The following is a 17,379-nucleotide window of genomic DNA, read 5'->3' as shown; positions in this document are numbered from 1 at the left end:
ATGCACCGTTGACGACAGACGGAAACGGATGAAACACTCAATCCGAGAACAAAGAGACAAAAGACAAAGCGGAACATTAATTTATCGTGGGTAATTTTGAACTTTTTTTTCCCAACTGAATCGAAACATGCAAGCAGACATCAATATGAGGGGAGAGTAAAGGGTAAGGGTAGAATGAAGTGCGAGCGAATACCGAGCACCCTAGAAGTGAGCATCATGCCACCCACCCACGAGATCCAGATCATCGTCAATGCTTCCATTGTCATGAGGAAGGAAGCTGTGAGAGACATTGCTACGCCAATCCTGCTGTTCGAGCAAATGACGGCGTCGAGTGTCCACAGGCGATGCGGGCTTGGATTTGGTCTGGTATCCGCAAGTGCCTCGACCCCAATCATGTCGTCGAGCATTGGCAGCAACGCTCTTAGGGCCAAACACCTCACGCGACTTGCGGGGCTTGTACTTGCGGGGTTCGTCCTCGGGTTTGTACTTGCGCCGCACATCACCAAGCATCGACCACTTATCAGCACTAGAAGGCTCTTCTACGGAGCTCCGGAAGGGGCGAGGCGTGCTACTTGACGCACTAGAGTCGCTGTCTTCGTCCAGGGAAAGATCACCAAGAACGTTGGGTTCCATCTTCAGATCTTCATCTGGAACTGGAGAGCGTTTGTTGAGTGAAGCGGAGTCCGGCTCGCGCAATCTTGGGAGGGCGGCTCCCTGGCTCTCTTGGCTCCAGCTGCGAGAGTTCTGCTCCCGTCGTTGGGCCACGGCGAGATCTTCATTCTCAGACTCCTCCTCCTCTTCATCCCACATGTCGCACCAACTCTTTGAGATCTTGTCGGCGCCTTTGTTACCAAAGACCATCGACAAAGAAGGGAGGGGCTTTGTTGCATGAGACGGGAGAGATCCGGTGATGGAAACAGGATCAGAGCGAGGAAGAGACGGCACCTGACGCTTGCGAAGGTTGAGCAAGACGAAGGACTCACTTAGCTGAGAGTCCAAAACAGAAGCCACTGATGGAGTTTCCATGCGGGATGAGAACCACGAGGTTCCAGCAGCTTCGGAAGCCGGGAACAGGTCCTCGGTGTAGCTCTCGTTGTCCGGAATGGCAGATAGTTGTCGGATAGCCTGAGGAGGGCTCGACTGGAGCGCCTTTGCCCATGGGAAAGAATCTCCCTGGTTGACATAGGGGCTCTGGAGGGACGGGGTGCGAAGGGGTTCGCGGTTGGCGCTGGCAGCAACCACCTCGCGGTCTTCGGTGCAAAACTCATCGAGAGATTCGTCATCGGTAGTGAAAGAGATCGCGCGGATGATGCACTCACGCACCTCCGACAAAGATCTCTTGGATGGATCAATGGTCAAGGCATGGGTCAGGATCTCGTAAGTGTCCTGGGACATGTTGGGGAAGATGTCGAAGAGCGACTGGCGATCACGCACATAATCCGCAAAGAGTACATCAGACTCGGTGGGGGTGACAAAGGGGTTACGAGCAAACAAAATGTTCAACAGACAGATACCCACAGACCAGATGTCGGCCTTGGCGGGGGAGTATCCAGTCGTGGTCGGATCATATTGCTCGGGGGCCATGTAGCGGTCGCTGCCAACACACGCCTCGTAACACCATGACTCTTGCGTAGCGAGACCAAAGTCGCCTAGCTTCATGGAGCCATCCTGTGTCAGGAAGATATTCTCCGGCTTGATGTCACGGTGATACAAGCCTTTGGCATGCATGAACTCGACGGCACTAATCAGCTGTAGCATGAAATCCCTAACGTGTTCGGTCTCCAGCGGACCACGGTTGAGGCGGATGGCCTCGTATAGATCGCCATTGGCACAGTACTCCAAAACAAGATATTTATGGGTCTCGGTGTCGAATGTGTGAATCAGGTTGACCAGGTTCGAATGAAAACCGAAGCGTCGGTGACACTCGAGTTCTTCGGAGCGATCTTCAGATGAATTCGTTGAGGCCTTGATTAGACGTTTGATAGCAACATCTTCACCGGTCTTGGTATCTGTAGCAAGGAATACCATTCCAAAAGACCCATGGTTAAGAGGGGCGACAGTTCGAAAACGACCATCCAAAAGTTGGCCCTCAACGAATTCCTCCTTCAAGCATTCCATGGTCGACATGTTGGCTTGATGATCTGGAAAAGGGCGAATGCAGAGATGAGGTGAAATGGGGGAACGGGCTGATGTAATGCTCCAACAAAGAGATGAAGTGAAAACAGGTCTATGAGCCGCTCAAAAGAACACTTAAGCGTATCAAGAATGCGTCGAAGTATGACAATCAAAAAGCAACCAGGCTAATGAATATTAAACGAACAACGAAGAGAAGTATCAGGCGCGGGATCTCAAGGTAAATGGAGATGGGCGAAAAAAGGAACCGGGGGAAGTCAGGATATTGAGATGAAGGGAGTCCTGACTGGGTCGAAATGTCATATAAAAAAAAATGTACTGATGAAAGTTGATGGACAGATGAAAAGAGGAGAGAATGATGCCGCAACAGCGTAGTTGGGGTTGTTGACGCTAAGGAAATGGGTAAAGACCGTTATGTGCTCATTTGTATATCGTTTTTCGTTGGTTAACGGGAAGGGGTCCCAGGTGGACGACACGAATGTGTCAAAAGGTGATGGACAAGTGTTTGAAAGTCGGCCTGATACCGGATGAATCGAAGAGAGTTGAGATAAAGCGCTGCGTAATATCGTAATTGGAAAAGATCAAAGATGTATAGGAGAAAAAACAGGAAAGAATCCTATGAACACCGGGTTCAAGGTTGGAAGGCCGTGACTCAAGTTGAAGATAATTGGGATTAGTGAGTCATGAGGCCAGATTGTATTGTTGGGCAAATTGGTTGGGCGAATTGAGGGATCCGGTAGAGCACCCTTCTAATCCAAGTTGGAAAAGCAGAGGTACTCGATGCCAGGTTGCCCCTGAGGTATGAAACTCTGGAAGTGCTCTCACGACAAGGCTCGACCGAAGAAACGTATGATTGCCCACAACGCAGGGAACACCTTCGTGTGGATTGAAGTGACGAAAGCTGGAGGTATGGATAGCAAAATGGCAATCCAACAGACCGGAATTGGGACCCTTTTATCAAGTTGATGGAAGTGAGTCACCCGAGCTCAGGGTGGACCCGGAAGACCGAGGAAAAGGGGTTTGGGACGGAGAGCCGAGAGAAATACTCTTCTGTCAAAGGTAGACCAGGATCAGACCTTCGACTTTGAAGTTGTCGATAGAAGAGTACAGGCCGTCCAGGGTTGGTGGTGTCTTGATATAATGGCAAGCAGACACGGGGATGTTGGTAACCTTGGAAGCGTTGGAAGTAATAGGAAAGTGACGGGTAGGTGACGGGGTGAGAGAGGATTCGGAAAGTAGGAAGGCGGGAAAGAGAGATGGAATATGGGGAGAGCGAAAGAGAAGATGATAGGAACGAGGGAAGATGGATGTTGATGGTATAAGGGGAGAGAGAGAAGGAGCCAGGGAGAGAGGTGTTGTAAAGGCGTGAGGGGAATTGGAGAGGCAAAATGATTGGCCATACGGTAAGATACGGTAAGATACTGGTCTTCCCTCGTGGGCGGTTCATCCGTGTGATCTACATTGTCCACTCAATTGCACCCAATTTTACCTAATTTGACCCAATTTGACTAGCACCCGAGGGTCCTTGGCCCGTTTTCGTCTCCCGGGGAAACTGGTAACGTATGGAATGAATACCAGTAATGACGATGGGTCATCGTCTAGGCTCTCCAAGTTTCATGAACCTTCCAGGCATTCCTTATCCTTGGGTAAAAGACGTCAACCGTCTACGTGATCTCGATTATCATTGTTCCAATGTTGAAATCAGTGTCTACGATAACGCGATAACGTTAAATTATTGCCATTTCCTAAAAGGTTGGGCCCATCACATCATTTACCCAAGAGTCCTATCTTTCAGTTTTCAGACTTCAGACTTCAGACTTTCGAACATCCCAAACTTTCGAGATTCTGGTTCAGAGACAGGCCAGTCACAATGACGGTTGACACCAGCAGGGGCAGGCCCTTTCTGGAGTTTCGTCGGCCGAGGGCGGATCAGGGTGGCGCACTAATCCCAATGCGTATAATTGCGCAGCCAATTCTGGGGGGACTAGCCAATCAGAATAGATTATTCAGCCACTATTTACAGGCTGCATGACGCGATGGAGTGGGATGGCGTGATCTCTTTTGATTGGTTCACCCCGGATACCTACGGTCGGATTTACTTTGTCCGTTCTCGAGTTGTGTACTTTATGTTATGTGCTGTGCCTATGGGAAGGTACCCTTTCCGCAGGTACTCATGCACAACGGAACTCGTTTCGGATGGTGTGGACCATCCTAGACGGAGTACCTTAGACTAGCCTTCAAGGGTTTTGTTTTTTGTTTTTTTTTTTTCTTACTCTTTCCCAGTTACACCACCTGCTGCACTATTAACGTTATTCTTTGCCGCGCGGGATTTATGAGACAAGACTTGTCTGACCCATATGATCGAAGCAATATATGCATTGCGGGGTTTTGATGCAGATGCGACTATCTTCTTTATCAGCGGGAAACAATATATGATCATCACTCAGTACATAGTATCGTGTATATGGATCGGACCCAGTTACTGATGTGTCTCTAGTATTAAAATCACATTGGAGAACCATCTCACTCCAACGACGAGAACACGTATGTTGTACTTTGAGTGGAGCGTGCTGCCAACTTGTCATGAGTCCCCAACCACCTTTCAGACACCCACGCAGTCATTGTCAAGCGGTGAAGGGAAAAGCCCTCGCTGGCCTAACCTTAGATCAGGTTTGACCGCCTCCTGCGGCCTGCAAGGTCAAACCTTGCAGGTCTCAAGTTGATAGGTACACATTATGTACACTGTTCCATTCAAAGCATGCTCAGAAGTACGGAGTACATAGTACCCGAACTCTTGAAACGATAGAGTTGGTGTGGATATGTGGCACGACTTCGGTCTCCGGCAACTTATGTGCATCACGCGACGTCCCATCCATTTTACGTCTATCATCACCCCATTTCTATTCCCATTCCTGCCGGATATCTCAACCCTCCCAATCGAACTCTTCGGCTTTACGTTATATATGGAGACATCCCCTTTCGGTACTGTGTTCCCTGGGTGCATCGTACCTAACATTATCATATATTCGCACGCAATACAGTGTACACAAGATAATCTTTGTTGTACTACTGTTGTATGTCGGAGTATTGCAGGGAGATCTGCAGAAAGGCGATGTGCACGGCTCAGTTTCTGGTCCTGATCTCCCCCTCCATCATCCATCAGCCACTGCAGCTGGCTCTATGATTATCATTCCCGGTCCCTTTCATGCAGTCTCCTCGCCGAGTACAACGTATAACGTCAATAATAATGTCCGTACAAGATATGCTGCATATATAGTATATGATAATACATATATTTATATATTATATATTATATTCAAGACCTATGCGTAATCTAGTCTACATTAAACCCTCCCTAAAAAGCATTCGTCATCTAACGTTGCTCATGCATCAGCAGGAAGCGATCAGCGTCTAAAAACCGACCCCAATGATAAATCCCATACAACCGCCCTATCAACCCTGACCCTAGATATGGGTTGAAACGTGTCTCTTCTCTAGGTTTACGTTAGGGGTACGCTTGCGTGGTTTTGCGTACATGACTACACAATGTCCTCCGTAACATACTAACATACACTGATAAACATGATACCGGAGGCTGGAGTTATCTTCCGAATCCGGCATTTATGATATGATATGAGATATGAGATACGAATTGGCTTATCAAGTCAACGGGGCACACTCCCGAGTGTTGACGTTTTGGGGTAGTGATTTGAGTGGAGGATACTTCCTCCGATAGGGACGATAAGAGAGCCCATCCTCAACCTCCCGAGGTCGGAAGAACAACATATAAATGAGTAGATAAGATGTCCATGGTTCAATTCGAACCTTAGAATCATCATTATCATCATTATCATAATGAGTAGACTATCAATGGACTATCATATCATACCCCGCACGATCGTCATTCCATGATCATATCCGGACGAATGCTGAATTTTGAAACCATATCGGTATTTGAAGGGTCATGATAGTCGATGTGCTATCTAAGTCCGATAATGGTGTGGTGGTAGCATTAAACTAAATGTACATAGAGATAACGATAAATCATGCTTATCATCGCATAGAATACAATATAGGAGAATACGAGAGAATAAGAGAGAATAAGAAGAGAATAAGAGAATGGACATGCCAAGTAAAAAAAAAGGGGGGGGTGAGATAGCCGATTGCTATGGGACCACTTCCCCGGATTTTGGTCTCAGCTGATTCTCCTCAATTGGACTAACCTCGTATGTTGTATATTTTATTAATCCAATACCTCATATTAAACATGTCCTCTGCATATTCATTCTTTGTTCCTCCCTAAATGTACAAACCGGAGCCAAAGCTTTATTACATTCTATATATTTTTTTTTTTTAGTCCGAGCGTGTAAGCCCAATATGACTTCAGATTAGGATACGTTGAGCCGGCGCACTGCATATGGCCTGTGCAACTATGGAGTACTGTACGGAGTATGCTATATGCACATCTCCAGGACATCAACATACATTTGCATTGCACGATGTACGGAATCGTAGGGCGATCCCAGCCTCCTGTAGGTCTCTTTTTCTCCGTGTACGACTCCGCGCTGCTGCAAGAAAAGAAAACAAAGATTGGAATTTTCAAGGTCAATGCAAGGGTCGATATTGTCTGAGGTTTTTTTTTTTTTTTCGGGCGCAACGCGCGAAAGAACTTTCATGCTGTGTCAATAATATATTTACGCTTTACAGGTCGAGTTCTTCGTGCCCGTTGCCGAGTCAACATGGGCATGTCTCCCCTCCTTTTTTGCCTTACAGATTGGAGTCTGTCGCCTTTTCAGCGGGGGAAATTGTGATGATGAATTGACTGCTACCATGTGCAGCATATCGGCTCCTGCCAGCCCCGTTGTTGGAGTTCATCATTAATTATTTTATCCTATGTCTTTATTGCGCCTTGTATACTCTACTCTGTTCGGAGTTCCCTTTATAACACTATAGTTATCATCCGAGCATATCACTCTCGCTTGTAACGATTAAGCTATGTTGTTTACCATATATTCTCCGGTAATATGGGTGGCAAAATATCGATATAGAAGTCATCAACAAACCGTCCTCGGCCTCTTAATCCCATGCCACATTCCACAGGGTCCTGTCAACGTCATTCCACCCTGACATCCCCCTTTCCGCTCATGGTGGATCATTGTTACACTTAAATTAATAACTCAGAAATACAGACTGTAATAAAAAAAACTAAGACCTCATAATTGAGTGACGTTGAGAGACCCATCTGAGACGTAAAATGAGTAATAGGGTGGAGACCACCTAGGCAGGGCCAAATGAACATTTAGGAGTCACTTCTTGCTTCTATTTACAGAGTTTGGGGTACTTGGGATTGGATTGGTACCCATTGAGCTCCGCTTGCATCTAGACTCTGTGTTTATTTGATCATGGCGATGCGTATTGTAGTTCGAGTCTGTGGCGAGTGGAATCGTAATGCAATGGTCGTGTTGGGAATCGGCAAACGAATTCACAATCTGTCCCTTGGAGTTGGGTCTAGTTCAACAGTAAATATGTAATAATTAACATTGAAAACGGATATCCGGAGTACTCCGTCCAAGGTACCCAACTGTTGATATGATGTGGATCTGGTTATACACATGGCCACGTAGGCGGATCACATAGGTTGGTTGTTTGTCTTCAATCTTCGTACCTGAGGTAAATTGCGTTCGCTATTTTACTTGATCCCTGAGTCATTCTCTATTCTATTTGTTTCTAGTACCTATGCCGAAAAAGAAAGACCCTTAAGTGGTTTTATGTTGACTTCCAAGGTTGGTACCTGGAAGATCTACATTGGATGATAATATATCTTTGATAACCAACTCATCTCTTTAACATATTCCTAGCATTCATGAACTACCAAAACATATACATAGACCAAGAGCTTATATATCCTAACCCACATACATCGTAGATTGATCTATTTCGCCCATTGAAGTCGCGACGGAGGCGATGATTCATAGCAGGATGGCCTCTGATTGGCCGATAATCCCCAGCGCTCCGCGATAAAAAAAGCGACCAACTCAATATCAAACCCCGACGCCGTGAGAAAAAGTCCATTCTCGATGATGCAAAATGAGCAAGCGGTCGCTCGAGGAGTCCAGGGCAGGCGCGCATATGTCACCCGATCCTGATAATAATGGTTTGCTTCCCATTCAGGACCTGCTCTCTCCTGGCGAGGAAGAGCACGGTCAATCATCCGGACCCTCTAAGAAGCCCAGGAACTTCATTGCCACTGTCGTAAGTGCTCCCGTTGCCTCGCCTATTCTATTCTACGACGCGACCGAGTCGTCCGGAGGCCGCTAACCCCTAGTAATAGGCGTGTGAGACTTGTCGCTTGAAAAAGACGAGATGCGACGAATCGCGGCCCAGGTGCGGACTATGTAAGTCGCTTGGCCTAGAGTGTGTCTATAATGAGCGTAAATCTTCAAAGTAAGTCACCATCGATGGATATTATTTTCAATTGCTTATACGATTGCAGACGCGATCAATCTCTCACGATGATCATGAGCACTCTCCATCGACTGGAGACAAAATTGGAAAACATACCAACGTCTATTTTAAGTGATCTGCAGTCTCTTCGGAGCCAGATTCGTCCTCCTGCCCAGGAAGCGCAGACGCAGTTATCGCCTGCCTTTGGTGGCGATGGCAACCAGCCCCTATCAATGCTGCCCCCCATGGGGGATAACTTCACACCTGCGGCAGCTGGGGATGGAGATGACTTTGAATTTGAAGAGAATCAACCAAAGTCAGACTCTGCAGGCCGGGTCTCGATTTCTTTCAGTCAGCACGGTGTCATCGTGTGGCCTGGAGCAAGACAGATCCTCCCGAAGCAGTTACTAGCTGCCTATGAAATGCTCGGGAAAAACTATGTCATTGAACTGGAATCAGCACGCCCTCCACTGCCGATGTTTGCCAGTCCCTATCCGTTACAGGCGGGAGATCACTGGCTAGAGGTACTTCCATTGGCAATGATCAGGGGTCTGGCGGATGCATTCTTCAGTGTTTTTAACCCGTCTACGCCGATCATGGATAAGGGGTTCTTCTTTTCCTTCACTCTTGGCTCAGCCATCGAGAGTGGCTTTGGATTTAATCTAGAGAGCTGTATAGTACTTAACGTACTAGCATTGGGCTGTCTCGCTGTTATGGCCTACCAAGAAGGAAATTATCCTTTGCCAGGTACTCAGGGCCATCGATTTGAACCCCCAGAATGGATCAACGTGGTTTACGAAGAGCAGCCTGGACTGCGATTTTTCAATGAGGCCCGACGGCGTATAGGTTTTTTGATGTGCGACAACGATATTCAAAGTTGTCAATTTTACCTTCTTTCCTCGTACGTATCCATGCCCCCAAGCTGACTTCTATATATGCAGATTGATACTCATCTTTTCTAGTGTATATTATAGCCAGATTCCCCGTCCGATGGACTCCTGGACAATGATTTCTCGCGCTGCGACTTGCTGTCTATCAATGTTGACGAAGTGAGTCCTGCCTTATACATCTCAAACACCTGAATCATACTGACTCGTATGCAGCCATAATGTGAATTTCGACGAGTGGGAAGGCGATATGAAATCCCGTGTATACTGGAACTGTTTAATGAACGAGACCATTCTCGTACAAGAGCTGCACCTCCCATCAAGCGGCCTCTCTCGTCTCGAAGAACAAGTCCCAATTCCCAAATTCATCGGCTTCGAAACAACCGGCTACGCCTCAGGCCGTTTCAACTCATCAGGCGTAGTTGACGACTCATACTTCCAATATCATTTCCTGGCCCAGGTAGCCCACCGCATCATCCTCACGCGGATCCGCCATTCCCTCTACTTCTACTGTGAGTTATCCTGCCATTTCACCTAGACAGTTAACATAAAAGCCAAAATCCATCCTCTAACACACCATCCTCCGTCTAGCGGACTCAGGAACATTCCCCCTCCCGGCAATAAATACCGAGCTGCACCACCAACTAGAACAATGGCGCACCAATCTCCCAACGACAATCCAATTCAACAACGCCCCCTACTCATCCCACCCAACCCCAGCAACCCCCTCCATCCACCCCTCCCCATCCGCCTCAATAGCATCCCCAGTGCACCTCTCTTCCCCAAGACCAAGACAGACAGATCCGAACCACCCCCTCTCCCCAGCAATAGCAGTAACAGACGCCATGCTCAAAGGCCGACACATGATCGCGCGCTTCCACATCGGTCGGCCGTATCTATACAAAGCTCTCCGAATCCCGCATCTTCTAACAGATGAAGACTTCGTGCAAGTGCGAAGCGGTCTCCAGAATGCAATGGACTGGCCGATTACTCAGGGTATCTTCCGGAAAATGAAGAGCTGTATTCCGATCAAGTTTGCTTTTTGCTCGCAGTGAGTTATCCCTTCTACGTTTCCCTTTGCATACAACTATGTCTATGTGTTTGGACGAGTCTTACTAACTTTTCTCCACAAGATTCTTTGGCCAAATCCTGCTCTTCTATTGCATAGCCCATTCGCCAAGTTCGCGTGTCCGCGAGACATTGCCGGATGGCTGGGAACGCTGGAACGAGGAGATGTTAGGATTTTTGGAGGACTGTGCACCGCACAGTCCGGCCGTGTCGCAAGATTTGGAACTGCTGCGGTATCTATGGCCTGAGAACTAGGTACCCTGCGCTTTTGGGGTAGGTATATTATGTGAGATACATAGCCTTCTGTTGTTCATCTCTATCTCCTTTGGAACTACCATTCTGGGAATTTGTTTATTTGCGCATGGAGTTGGGTAGATTATTCACAGTGTATTTGCTATATTTAACATATATCATTCTCTTTCAAGTACAAGATAATGTTTGGATCCGAATCACATTCAGTATAGCTATGTCTATATACGAGGACTGTGCCTCATGTATCATGTAGCACCTGCTTAAGACAAGGAAGGGTATTGCGAAAAATCAAAAGCGAAATAAAAAAAAAGTGTCCAGTAGGACCACACGGGAAAGTTATTAGACGGCATCCCATGCTATAATGAGTATGGGAGAGCATGTCAGAGAGCCCAATCCTCGGCCGACTCCGAGCTTGCGATGAAGGGTTTGTCAATTTGTTTGATGGCATGGTCACCGCAGAGGATACTGCAAAGAAATGTGGTTAGTGATATGTACCATTGATGAGTTAATAGGAAAGACACGTACCAAGCTTCAGCGACTAGCCCATCTAATTCCTTAACAATCTCCTCACGTCGCGAGGCAGAGACATCGCCACTGCTGAGCTGCGCTTGCAGATCCCGAATATATTTCTTCTTGCCACCAGCGCCATCCAAGACCTCCCTACCCAGACAGTCACTGTGGAAGGCATGCTGGCAGGGGAAGACAAAGAACTGACGGCTGAGGACGGGTAGCGAGCAGATCCAGCACCTCTCACCCGGCTCAACAATGGCGTAGCGGGTATCCAGACCGGAAATTTCACCGCGGATTTGGCGGGCTGTCAGGGCTGAGTTGTCCATTTCCTGGCGGAGCGAGTCGATGTGGCGCGAGTAGTCCTCCAAAGCAGTACAAATCTCATCTTTGAAGTCGTCGATGACGACGAAATCCGGGAAGAATGGGATCAAGTCCTCGATGCGGAGCAGCTCGCAACGGCGTAGGAATTCAATTGCGTCTTTGATGCCCGTGCCTGGTTGGCGAATCTTCTTCTCAGCGACGAGGAGCCATAGCTTCTTGCGGAGCTTGTCGTTGCCCTCCGGGCGGTCTGCGACGATCGCGGCGAGTTCTATGTCTTTATGCTCCAGGGCTAGCTCCACAGCCTGTAGATACTGTCCCATTGTGCTGTATATGTGAATGCAAGACTGGATTCGTTGGTTTTGAATGCACAGGCGAAGTGCAAAGTCTGCATCGTATGGAGGAGGGGATGATGGTTGCGATTGGAGATAAGTAAGCAGTCCAGCCTCAGACGGTGAAGGGCTGGAGGCATGTATTGAGATAAGGGTGTTGTGGACTGCTGCGGATGGATTTGGGTGGTTGACAATGATGAAGTTGAGATACCGGACGGCTTGGTTCTGGTTGAGGGAGGAGACGCTGGCAGATTTGTTGTAGTTCAACAACGCGGGGATCAGTCTCTCAGGATCAAGGTTCGTCTGTCGCATCAGGATATCAACCAGATCTGTCGGCTTATGTGTCATCAGCACACTGCTATATTTGTAGAACACATCGGCTTCGCTTTGTCGCTGCAGAACCTTCAAGGCTTCCAGCCATTTCTCGCGCTGAATCCAGTAGGATAGAACATAGTTGTAATCGTTCGTAGCGGTTGCAAAAAACAACAATTCTTCCTCCCGCCCATGGCTGCTGATGATATCGTATACTGTCTTCTTGTCCAAGTCTGCTTTGTAGCTGTTCACAAACTCTTGGAAATCAGCTCGAATGCTGCCAAGCTGATCCTTGATTTCTCCAGGGCTTGTGCCCTCTGCCAATTCGGCTTTGGTGGCGATATTGTCATCGAGGGAATTCAACTTTGACATGAACAGTTCCACAAGCCAGCTTGCGACCATTATTCTTTGCATAAGCGAAGCCTTCTTGTATGTTGCCAGCTGGGAAAGGAGGTAGTTCCGCAAAGCATCATGCTCTTTATGATCAATCATGGTAAGGCAGACCTCCTCAAACCCTTTGCTGCTCTTGCCCCATACTTTGGCTGCCTCGAGGAAGTTTCCCTTGCCTGCCAGGAAATCACCTGAAGCAGTCATAACAGCGTCTCGCTGGGCAGCACCTCGGGCATACTGAAGCGCCTCATCGAATTTCTGCTCTTTCAAGAATATTTTCCAAACATCTCTGTCCTCATCGCCTGCTACAACTTCAAAGATGGCCTGGCTGGTGAAGAGCCAGTATGTGTTTTTGGTGAGGTCAGTCAGGAGGCCTAGCGCGCTTTGCCCAGGTTCCAAAACGGGTTGATCGTGGACAACTTCCTGGCTGAGACGGTTGACTGCGACCACCCTGCCCCCAACAAGTGCTAGGACATGCCACTGTGACAGAGTCATGGCAGAAATGGGGTCTTGTATCAACTTCCGCCCTCCTCGTGGTGATTCCGAAGCCGGGAATACCGAGCGCGCAAGCATATTTGCGGTCTTGAATGGAGACTCCGACGCAAGTTGACCATGGTATATCCCCTCGGAACTGAGCCACGCAAACTGCTTTTCGGTATACCCCTCGGCCTGGTAGCTCTCTGAAATTGTGGGCGAAATTACCAGCGAGGATGGCGCAGAGCTAGACGAGTTCGGACTCTCGTGGATCACTGGCATCTCGCGCTGGAAAAGCTCCGAATACACGCCGCTTTCTCTCCCATGCTTCGAGGCCCCTGCCCGGCCAATAAAATGCAGTAGCTTCCCATAGGTTGCCACAAGTACCCTTCTTTGATCGGGCTTAGAAGGCACTGGTTCCGCCGAAATCCCAACCACTGGAGAAGCGCCCGGCACCTGGTAGACCGGGGTGGTATACTTCTCCTGCCGGTAGCTGGAGGGTTCAATATACGTCTCGTAGACATTGCCATCAGTGGCACCAATGAGGATCTCGCGAGTAGAGGCGGTGGGTAAGGAGGGATTCCAAGCAACGCTTTCAATTGACACGCCTTTTAATCGTGACAAGGGTTTCGGTTGTCGCGATGGTGACTGGGAATGGAGATAGTAGTTTTCGCCGAGGGTCGTGGTGATAATCAAATGAGATGCCGACGGGTCGAGGAACATGCGCCGAATCACTCCGACTTCTGAAGATTTCTTGGGGAGATCGATATCTGTTGTTCGTGAGCACGGTTAGGTCGACTTGTTGTGGCTGACATTTGCTGCGGGGAAGGTTCGGAAGCCTACCTTCGACATCTTCAGGGGAATCAAGATCGATTCGGAGAATGCGATTGGTTGATAAGGCTAGCACAAGCACATTGTTTGCGACTTGCGCTGCAACGAAGTCTGCAGCGACGGAGAAGGCCAATTGCACTCGTTCAACGTCGAACATAGGTAGAGAAGAGCTCGGTGAGTCCATTAAGTTGCTCGGAGCAACATAACTGCTGGATCCGTCCAGCGCCATGGTGCGCTAGCTGTAGGGGCGCTATGTCATGCCGCTCATACAAGAGTTGAGGCAAGTCGAAGGTCTTGCGAGTTGATGGAGGACGGATGGGCTCTTGGGGTCCCAAGGAATGCGGAGGCCCTAGTGTCTTGACACCTGAGGCCACGACCGTGGATCACCAAAATGAGAACTACATACATTCATACAAGTAACTCATCTAGATCTATAACATAACAAAAGAAACATAATTGTTTATAGGCACCTGTTGATTCCAAGCTAAATTACAAACAAGTTACTCCGCTCATGCATGGGGTATCATCGTTTGTGAAACATGCAACAGCTGGACTGGGTATCTCAAAGCGAAAAAGAAATCCTGGCATCACCAGCCTGGCTCACATCACTACACATTCCCGATCCAATTTCCTGGTCTTCTCCTTGGATTTCTCCTTTGCCTTCCCTTTATTCCTCTCACGATCCTTCGTTCGGCCTCTTCCACGCTTCTCCTTGTTCTCAAAGGCGGCCGGCCCAAGTTTCATATCGTCCACAGTGTCATCAATTTCCAATGCAGACTCATTCCCTTCATTCTCCTCGGCAAATCCATCATTGCTAATTCTATCCCGGCTAAGCCGTTCAGCAAAGCGTGAAAAAGTGGCACTGATTCTATTTTCACCCGTTTGGCTACCGGCACGGCTTCCGGGATTGCTCTTGGCCGAGCGAGACCCACGGCGCGAGAACGATGTCCCTTTTGTGCTTCCTTCTTCCATCGGTGCCAGCCTAGGTGACGAAGATGGAATAGAGCGCGGGTGAAGACCGACCGGGTTGCTGGTTTCTGAGAATGCAATGCTGGATCGCCTTGCGATACTAGCTAAAGTTTGCGCATTACTCTCACATGGCCCCGTGACCTCAACACTGGGTCGGTCAGCGGAAAGGTCTTCAACACTAAAATCTGCTTGGTCGGCTAGTGTACTGCCGTCTGACGCTCGAGATGATGGTGCATTCGGAATGTTGGGCGCAGATGGATCTTCACCGATAGGAAGAATTTGATAGAACAGAAGATAAGGAGATTCGGTTTTCAATGCGTGGTCAATGTCGACCAGTGTCACTCGTTCTGCTGCGAGATCGTCGAATCGCATCCAGTGTTTTGTTGTCTCCGGGACTTCTGGGCCGGTAGTGACAGGAGTGCCGGTGTTGGGGCAATTGGTACCTCGAACAATGGAAATGTAATGCCCCGAGTCAACTGAGTTACCCCGATGACAAACAAGAGCTTGCAAGGAGAGTTTAAAACTTCCAAAGAGAGGAGCATCCGCATCCAAGTTATCATCTTGGATGAAGTGAGGCAGGCCGATCTCGGTTGGTATATCAATGTGTGTATTGAGTCTGACTGCCCTTCCGTCTGGCAAAAAGGAATAACGTTTCAAACACATCCCAAGAATCGGCCGTTTTGAGGAAAAATGGGCTGCAACTTGCGCATCGTTTGTTGGCGTATTATCGGTATACCACGCTAAGCAAGATTAGGTCAGTTCACACGAAACTCAAAGAACAGGATGAGAGGAGAGGGCATACGTATTAAGCTGAAAAATTGCCACGCAGGCATCATGACTTCTTTCTTGTATGAACCCTTTCGTTGTTGGGTATTTCCACTGGTATCCTGATCTGCACCGGGATCCTTCTCTGGATTGGTATCTCTGGTGTTTGTATCGCCACCCGAGTCGGGAAAGAACCGCTGTCGAACAATACTACCACGTCGGCCAGGTGTCCGAGATGCCTCAAGGGCTTCAGTGAACTCGGTGAACGATGACCAGGGGGTTTTTTTTTCAGCCCGGGGTGAATTTGTTTGAGCGCGGGACATGGTGGGTGTGGTCTCGATCTCCACTGCTTCGACATGTGATGTGGACCCCTTGGACATAGAGAGTGAATCCATTGATCTGATTGAGCTAGTGGTGTTGCGTCGTTGCATGTGTCGTTTAACTTCAATCATGTTATTGAAGTAAGCTTCCAGGCAATCTTCCAGTGTGAGTGAGTGTCCATCAGTTGGCTCAGGTGGTATCGCAACCTCGAGAAGCCTCTCGTTGATAAATTTATGGTCATCACTTTCATCCTCTTTTCCAGTATGATAGATGTCCATCTTCAAAGTCAACAGTGGCAGCTCCAACTTTTCAGTGATGAAGGTGAATGCTTCGGAGGCATCCTGTTGCTGAAGTTTGGCCGCATCTTCCCAACCACATTCTGCCAGGGCATCCTGCAGGTGTTTCGTCTGAAGCCAACCGGTCAATAACAATACGAAAGATGACGACAACCATAAGTGTTATAACTAACCATGTCTGTGGTGATGAGTTTTCCCGATCGCAGCAGATTTACCCATAGTCTCAGAAGGATTGCAAGCTTTCGACGAGGCTCATCATTAAATGATTTGTAAAGAATGGCCTCAAAGCAATCGAGGCGCGCAAACATGGCGAACAACAGCGCGTCCAAATAGCATGTGACTCCCTGGCGATTCTCTGCGCCTAGGAGCTTGGTATTGGGTGTGTAATTCCTGATGATTCCTTCGATCGAGTCCTCTAGCAGAAGTAGCAGGCTAAATGCCTTCTCTGTGTCGCCTTGTGCGGTTCGCAATGCATATTTCATGTGCTCTTCATCTAACGCGGTGATTCCAAGTTGTTTAATCCGCTGAGCAATGGCTTTGACCTATGTGTGAATTTGGAATATTAGAGAGGTGCAAGCTGACCGTAATGCGCCTAGACCATACCTTCTTCTCATGCTCGTCACTATCAGCCAGAGTCGTCTCTGACTTGAAGATTCCATGGAATAGAGGACGCGAAAGTATATTAGATGCCTAAGAAGTGGAAAACCGTTAGCTAGTGTAAGATCTTGTTTGGAGTATCATCCAGGTGTTCTGTACACGCATACCTCTTCTTTGCTTTGCTTGTTCAACTTATTGTGCCGATCGCGACGCGTCAGAAACCGATGGATTCCACTCATTATTGCGGATGGGGGAATAAGAAAACACTCTCAAGAGCAGGCCTTCTAGATTAAAACGGAAAATCCCAATCATTGGAGACGTGCGGGGGGTCAGGAGACCTGTAAACTAGCTCGGAGCTTAGTTAAGGCTGCAGGATTTCTGAGAAGTGCATGTAGGATACATCATAAGCAGAACTCTTCTGATATGAACACGCGTCGAAAAGAAACCACCTGAGACAGGTGATATGAAGTTGAACCTCCC

The 17,379-nt window shown here is 48.2% G+C and overlaps 4 protein-coding genes across 4 annotated transcripts; 1 reads left to right on the top strand and 3 right to left on the bottom strand.

Moving 5' to 3' along the window:
- Positions 1–201: 201 nt before the first annotated feature.
- Positions 202–2,127, bottom strand: N7487_000364 (putative serine/threonine protein kinase; the record flags this gene model as incomplete). Its single annotated transcript, XM_056868112.1, has 1 exon — positions 202–2,127. One exon carries the CDS (start codon positions 2,125–2,127, stop codon positions 202–204), a length of 1,926 nt encoding a protein of 641 aa, XP_056732896.1.
- A 6,060-nt stretch (positions 2,128–8,187) lies between these two features.
- Positions 8,188–10,787, top strand: N7487_000363 (uncharacterized protein; the record flags this gene model as incomplete). The annotated part of the gene is made up of 7 exons (XM_056868111.1): positions 8,188–8,385; positions 8,465–8,577; positions 8,627–9,478; positions 9,540–9,626; positions 9,681–9,976; positions 10,056–10,515; positions 10,598–10,787. Exons 1-7 carry the CDS (start codon positions 8,221–8,223, stop codon positions 10,785–10,787), a joined length of 2,163 nt encoding a protein of 720 aa, XP_056732895.1. The 5' UTR covers positions 8,188–8,220.
- A 377-nt stretch (positions 10,788–11,164) lies between these two features.
- N7487_000362 (vacuolar protein sorting protein DigA) lies at positions 11,165–14,180 on the bottom strand (the record flags this gene model as incomplete). Its single annotated transcript, XM_056868110.1, has 3 exons — positions 11,165–11,249; positions 11,310–13,890; positions 13,964–14,180. 3 exons carry the CDS (start codon positions 14,178–14,180, stop codon positions 11,165–11,167), a joined length of 2,883 nt encoding a protein of 960 aa, XP_056732894.1.
- A 371-nt stretch (positions 14,181–14,551) lies between these two features.
- On the bottom strand, positions 14,552–17,138 carry N7487_000361 (ubiquitin C-terminal hydrolase family protein; the record flags this gene model as incomplete). Its single annotated transcript, XM_056868109.1, has 5 exons — positions 14,552–15,660; positions 15,723–16,413; positions 16,476–16,844; positions 16,906–16,992; positions 17,067–17,138. 5 exons carry the CDS (start codon positions 17,136–17,138, stop codon positions 14,552–14,554), a joined length of 2,328 nt encoding a protein of 775 aa, XP_056732893.1.
- Between the last annotated feature and the right edge of the window lie 241 nt (positions 17,139–17,379).

The sequence above is a fragment of the Penicillium crustosum genome (genome assembly GCF_028827405.1).
Source record: "Penicillium crustosum strain IBT 35664 chromosome Unknown utg000001l_segment0_segment0, whole genome shotgun sequence".
Classification (NCBI taxonomy): Eukaryota; Fungi; Ascomycota; class Eurotiomycetes; order Eurotiales; family Aspergillaceae; genus Penicillium; species Penicillium crustosum.
This window is presented reverse-complemented; position numbering and strand designations above follow the sequence as displayed.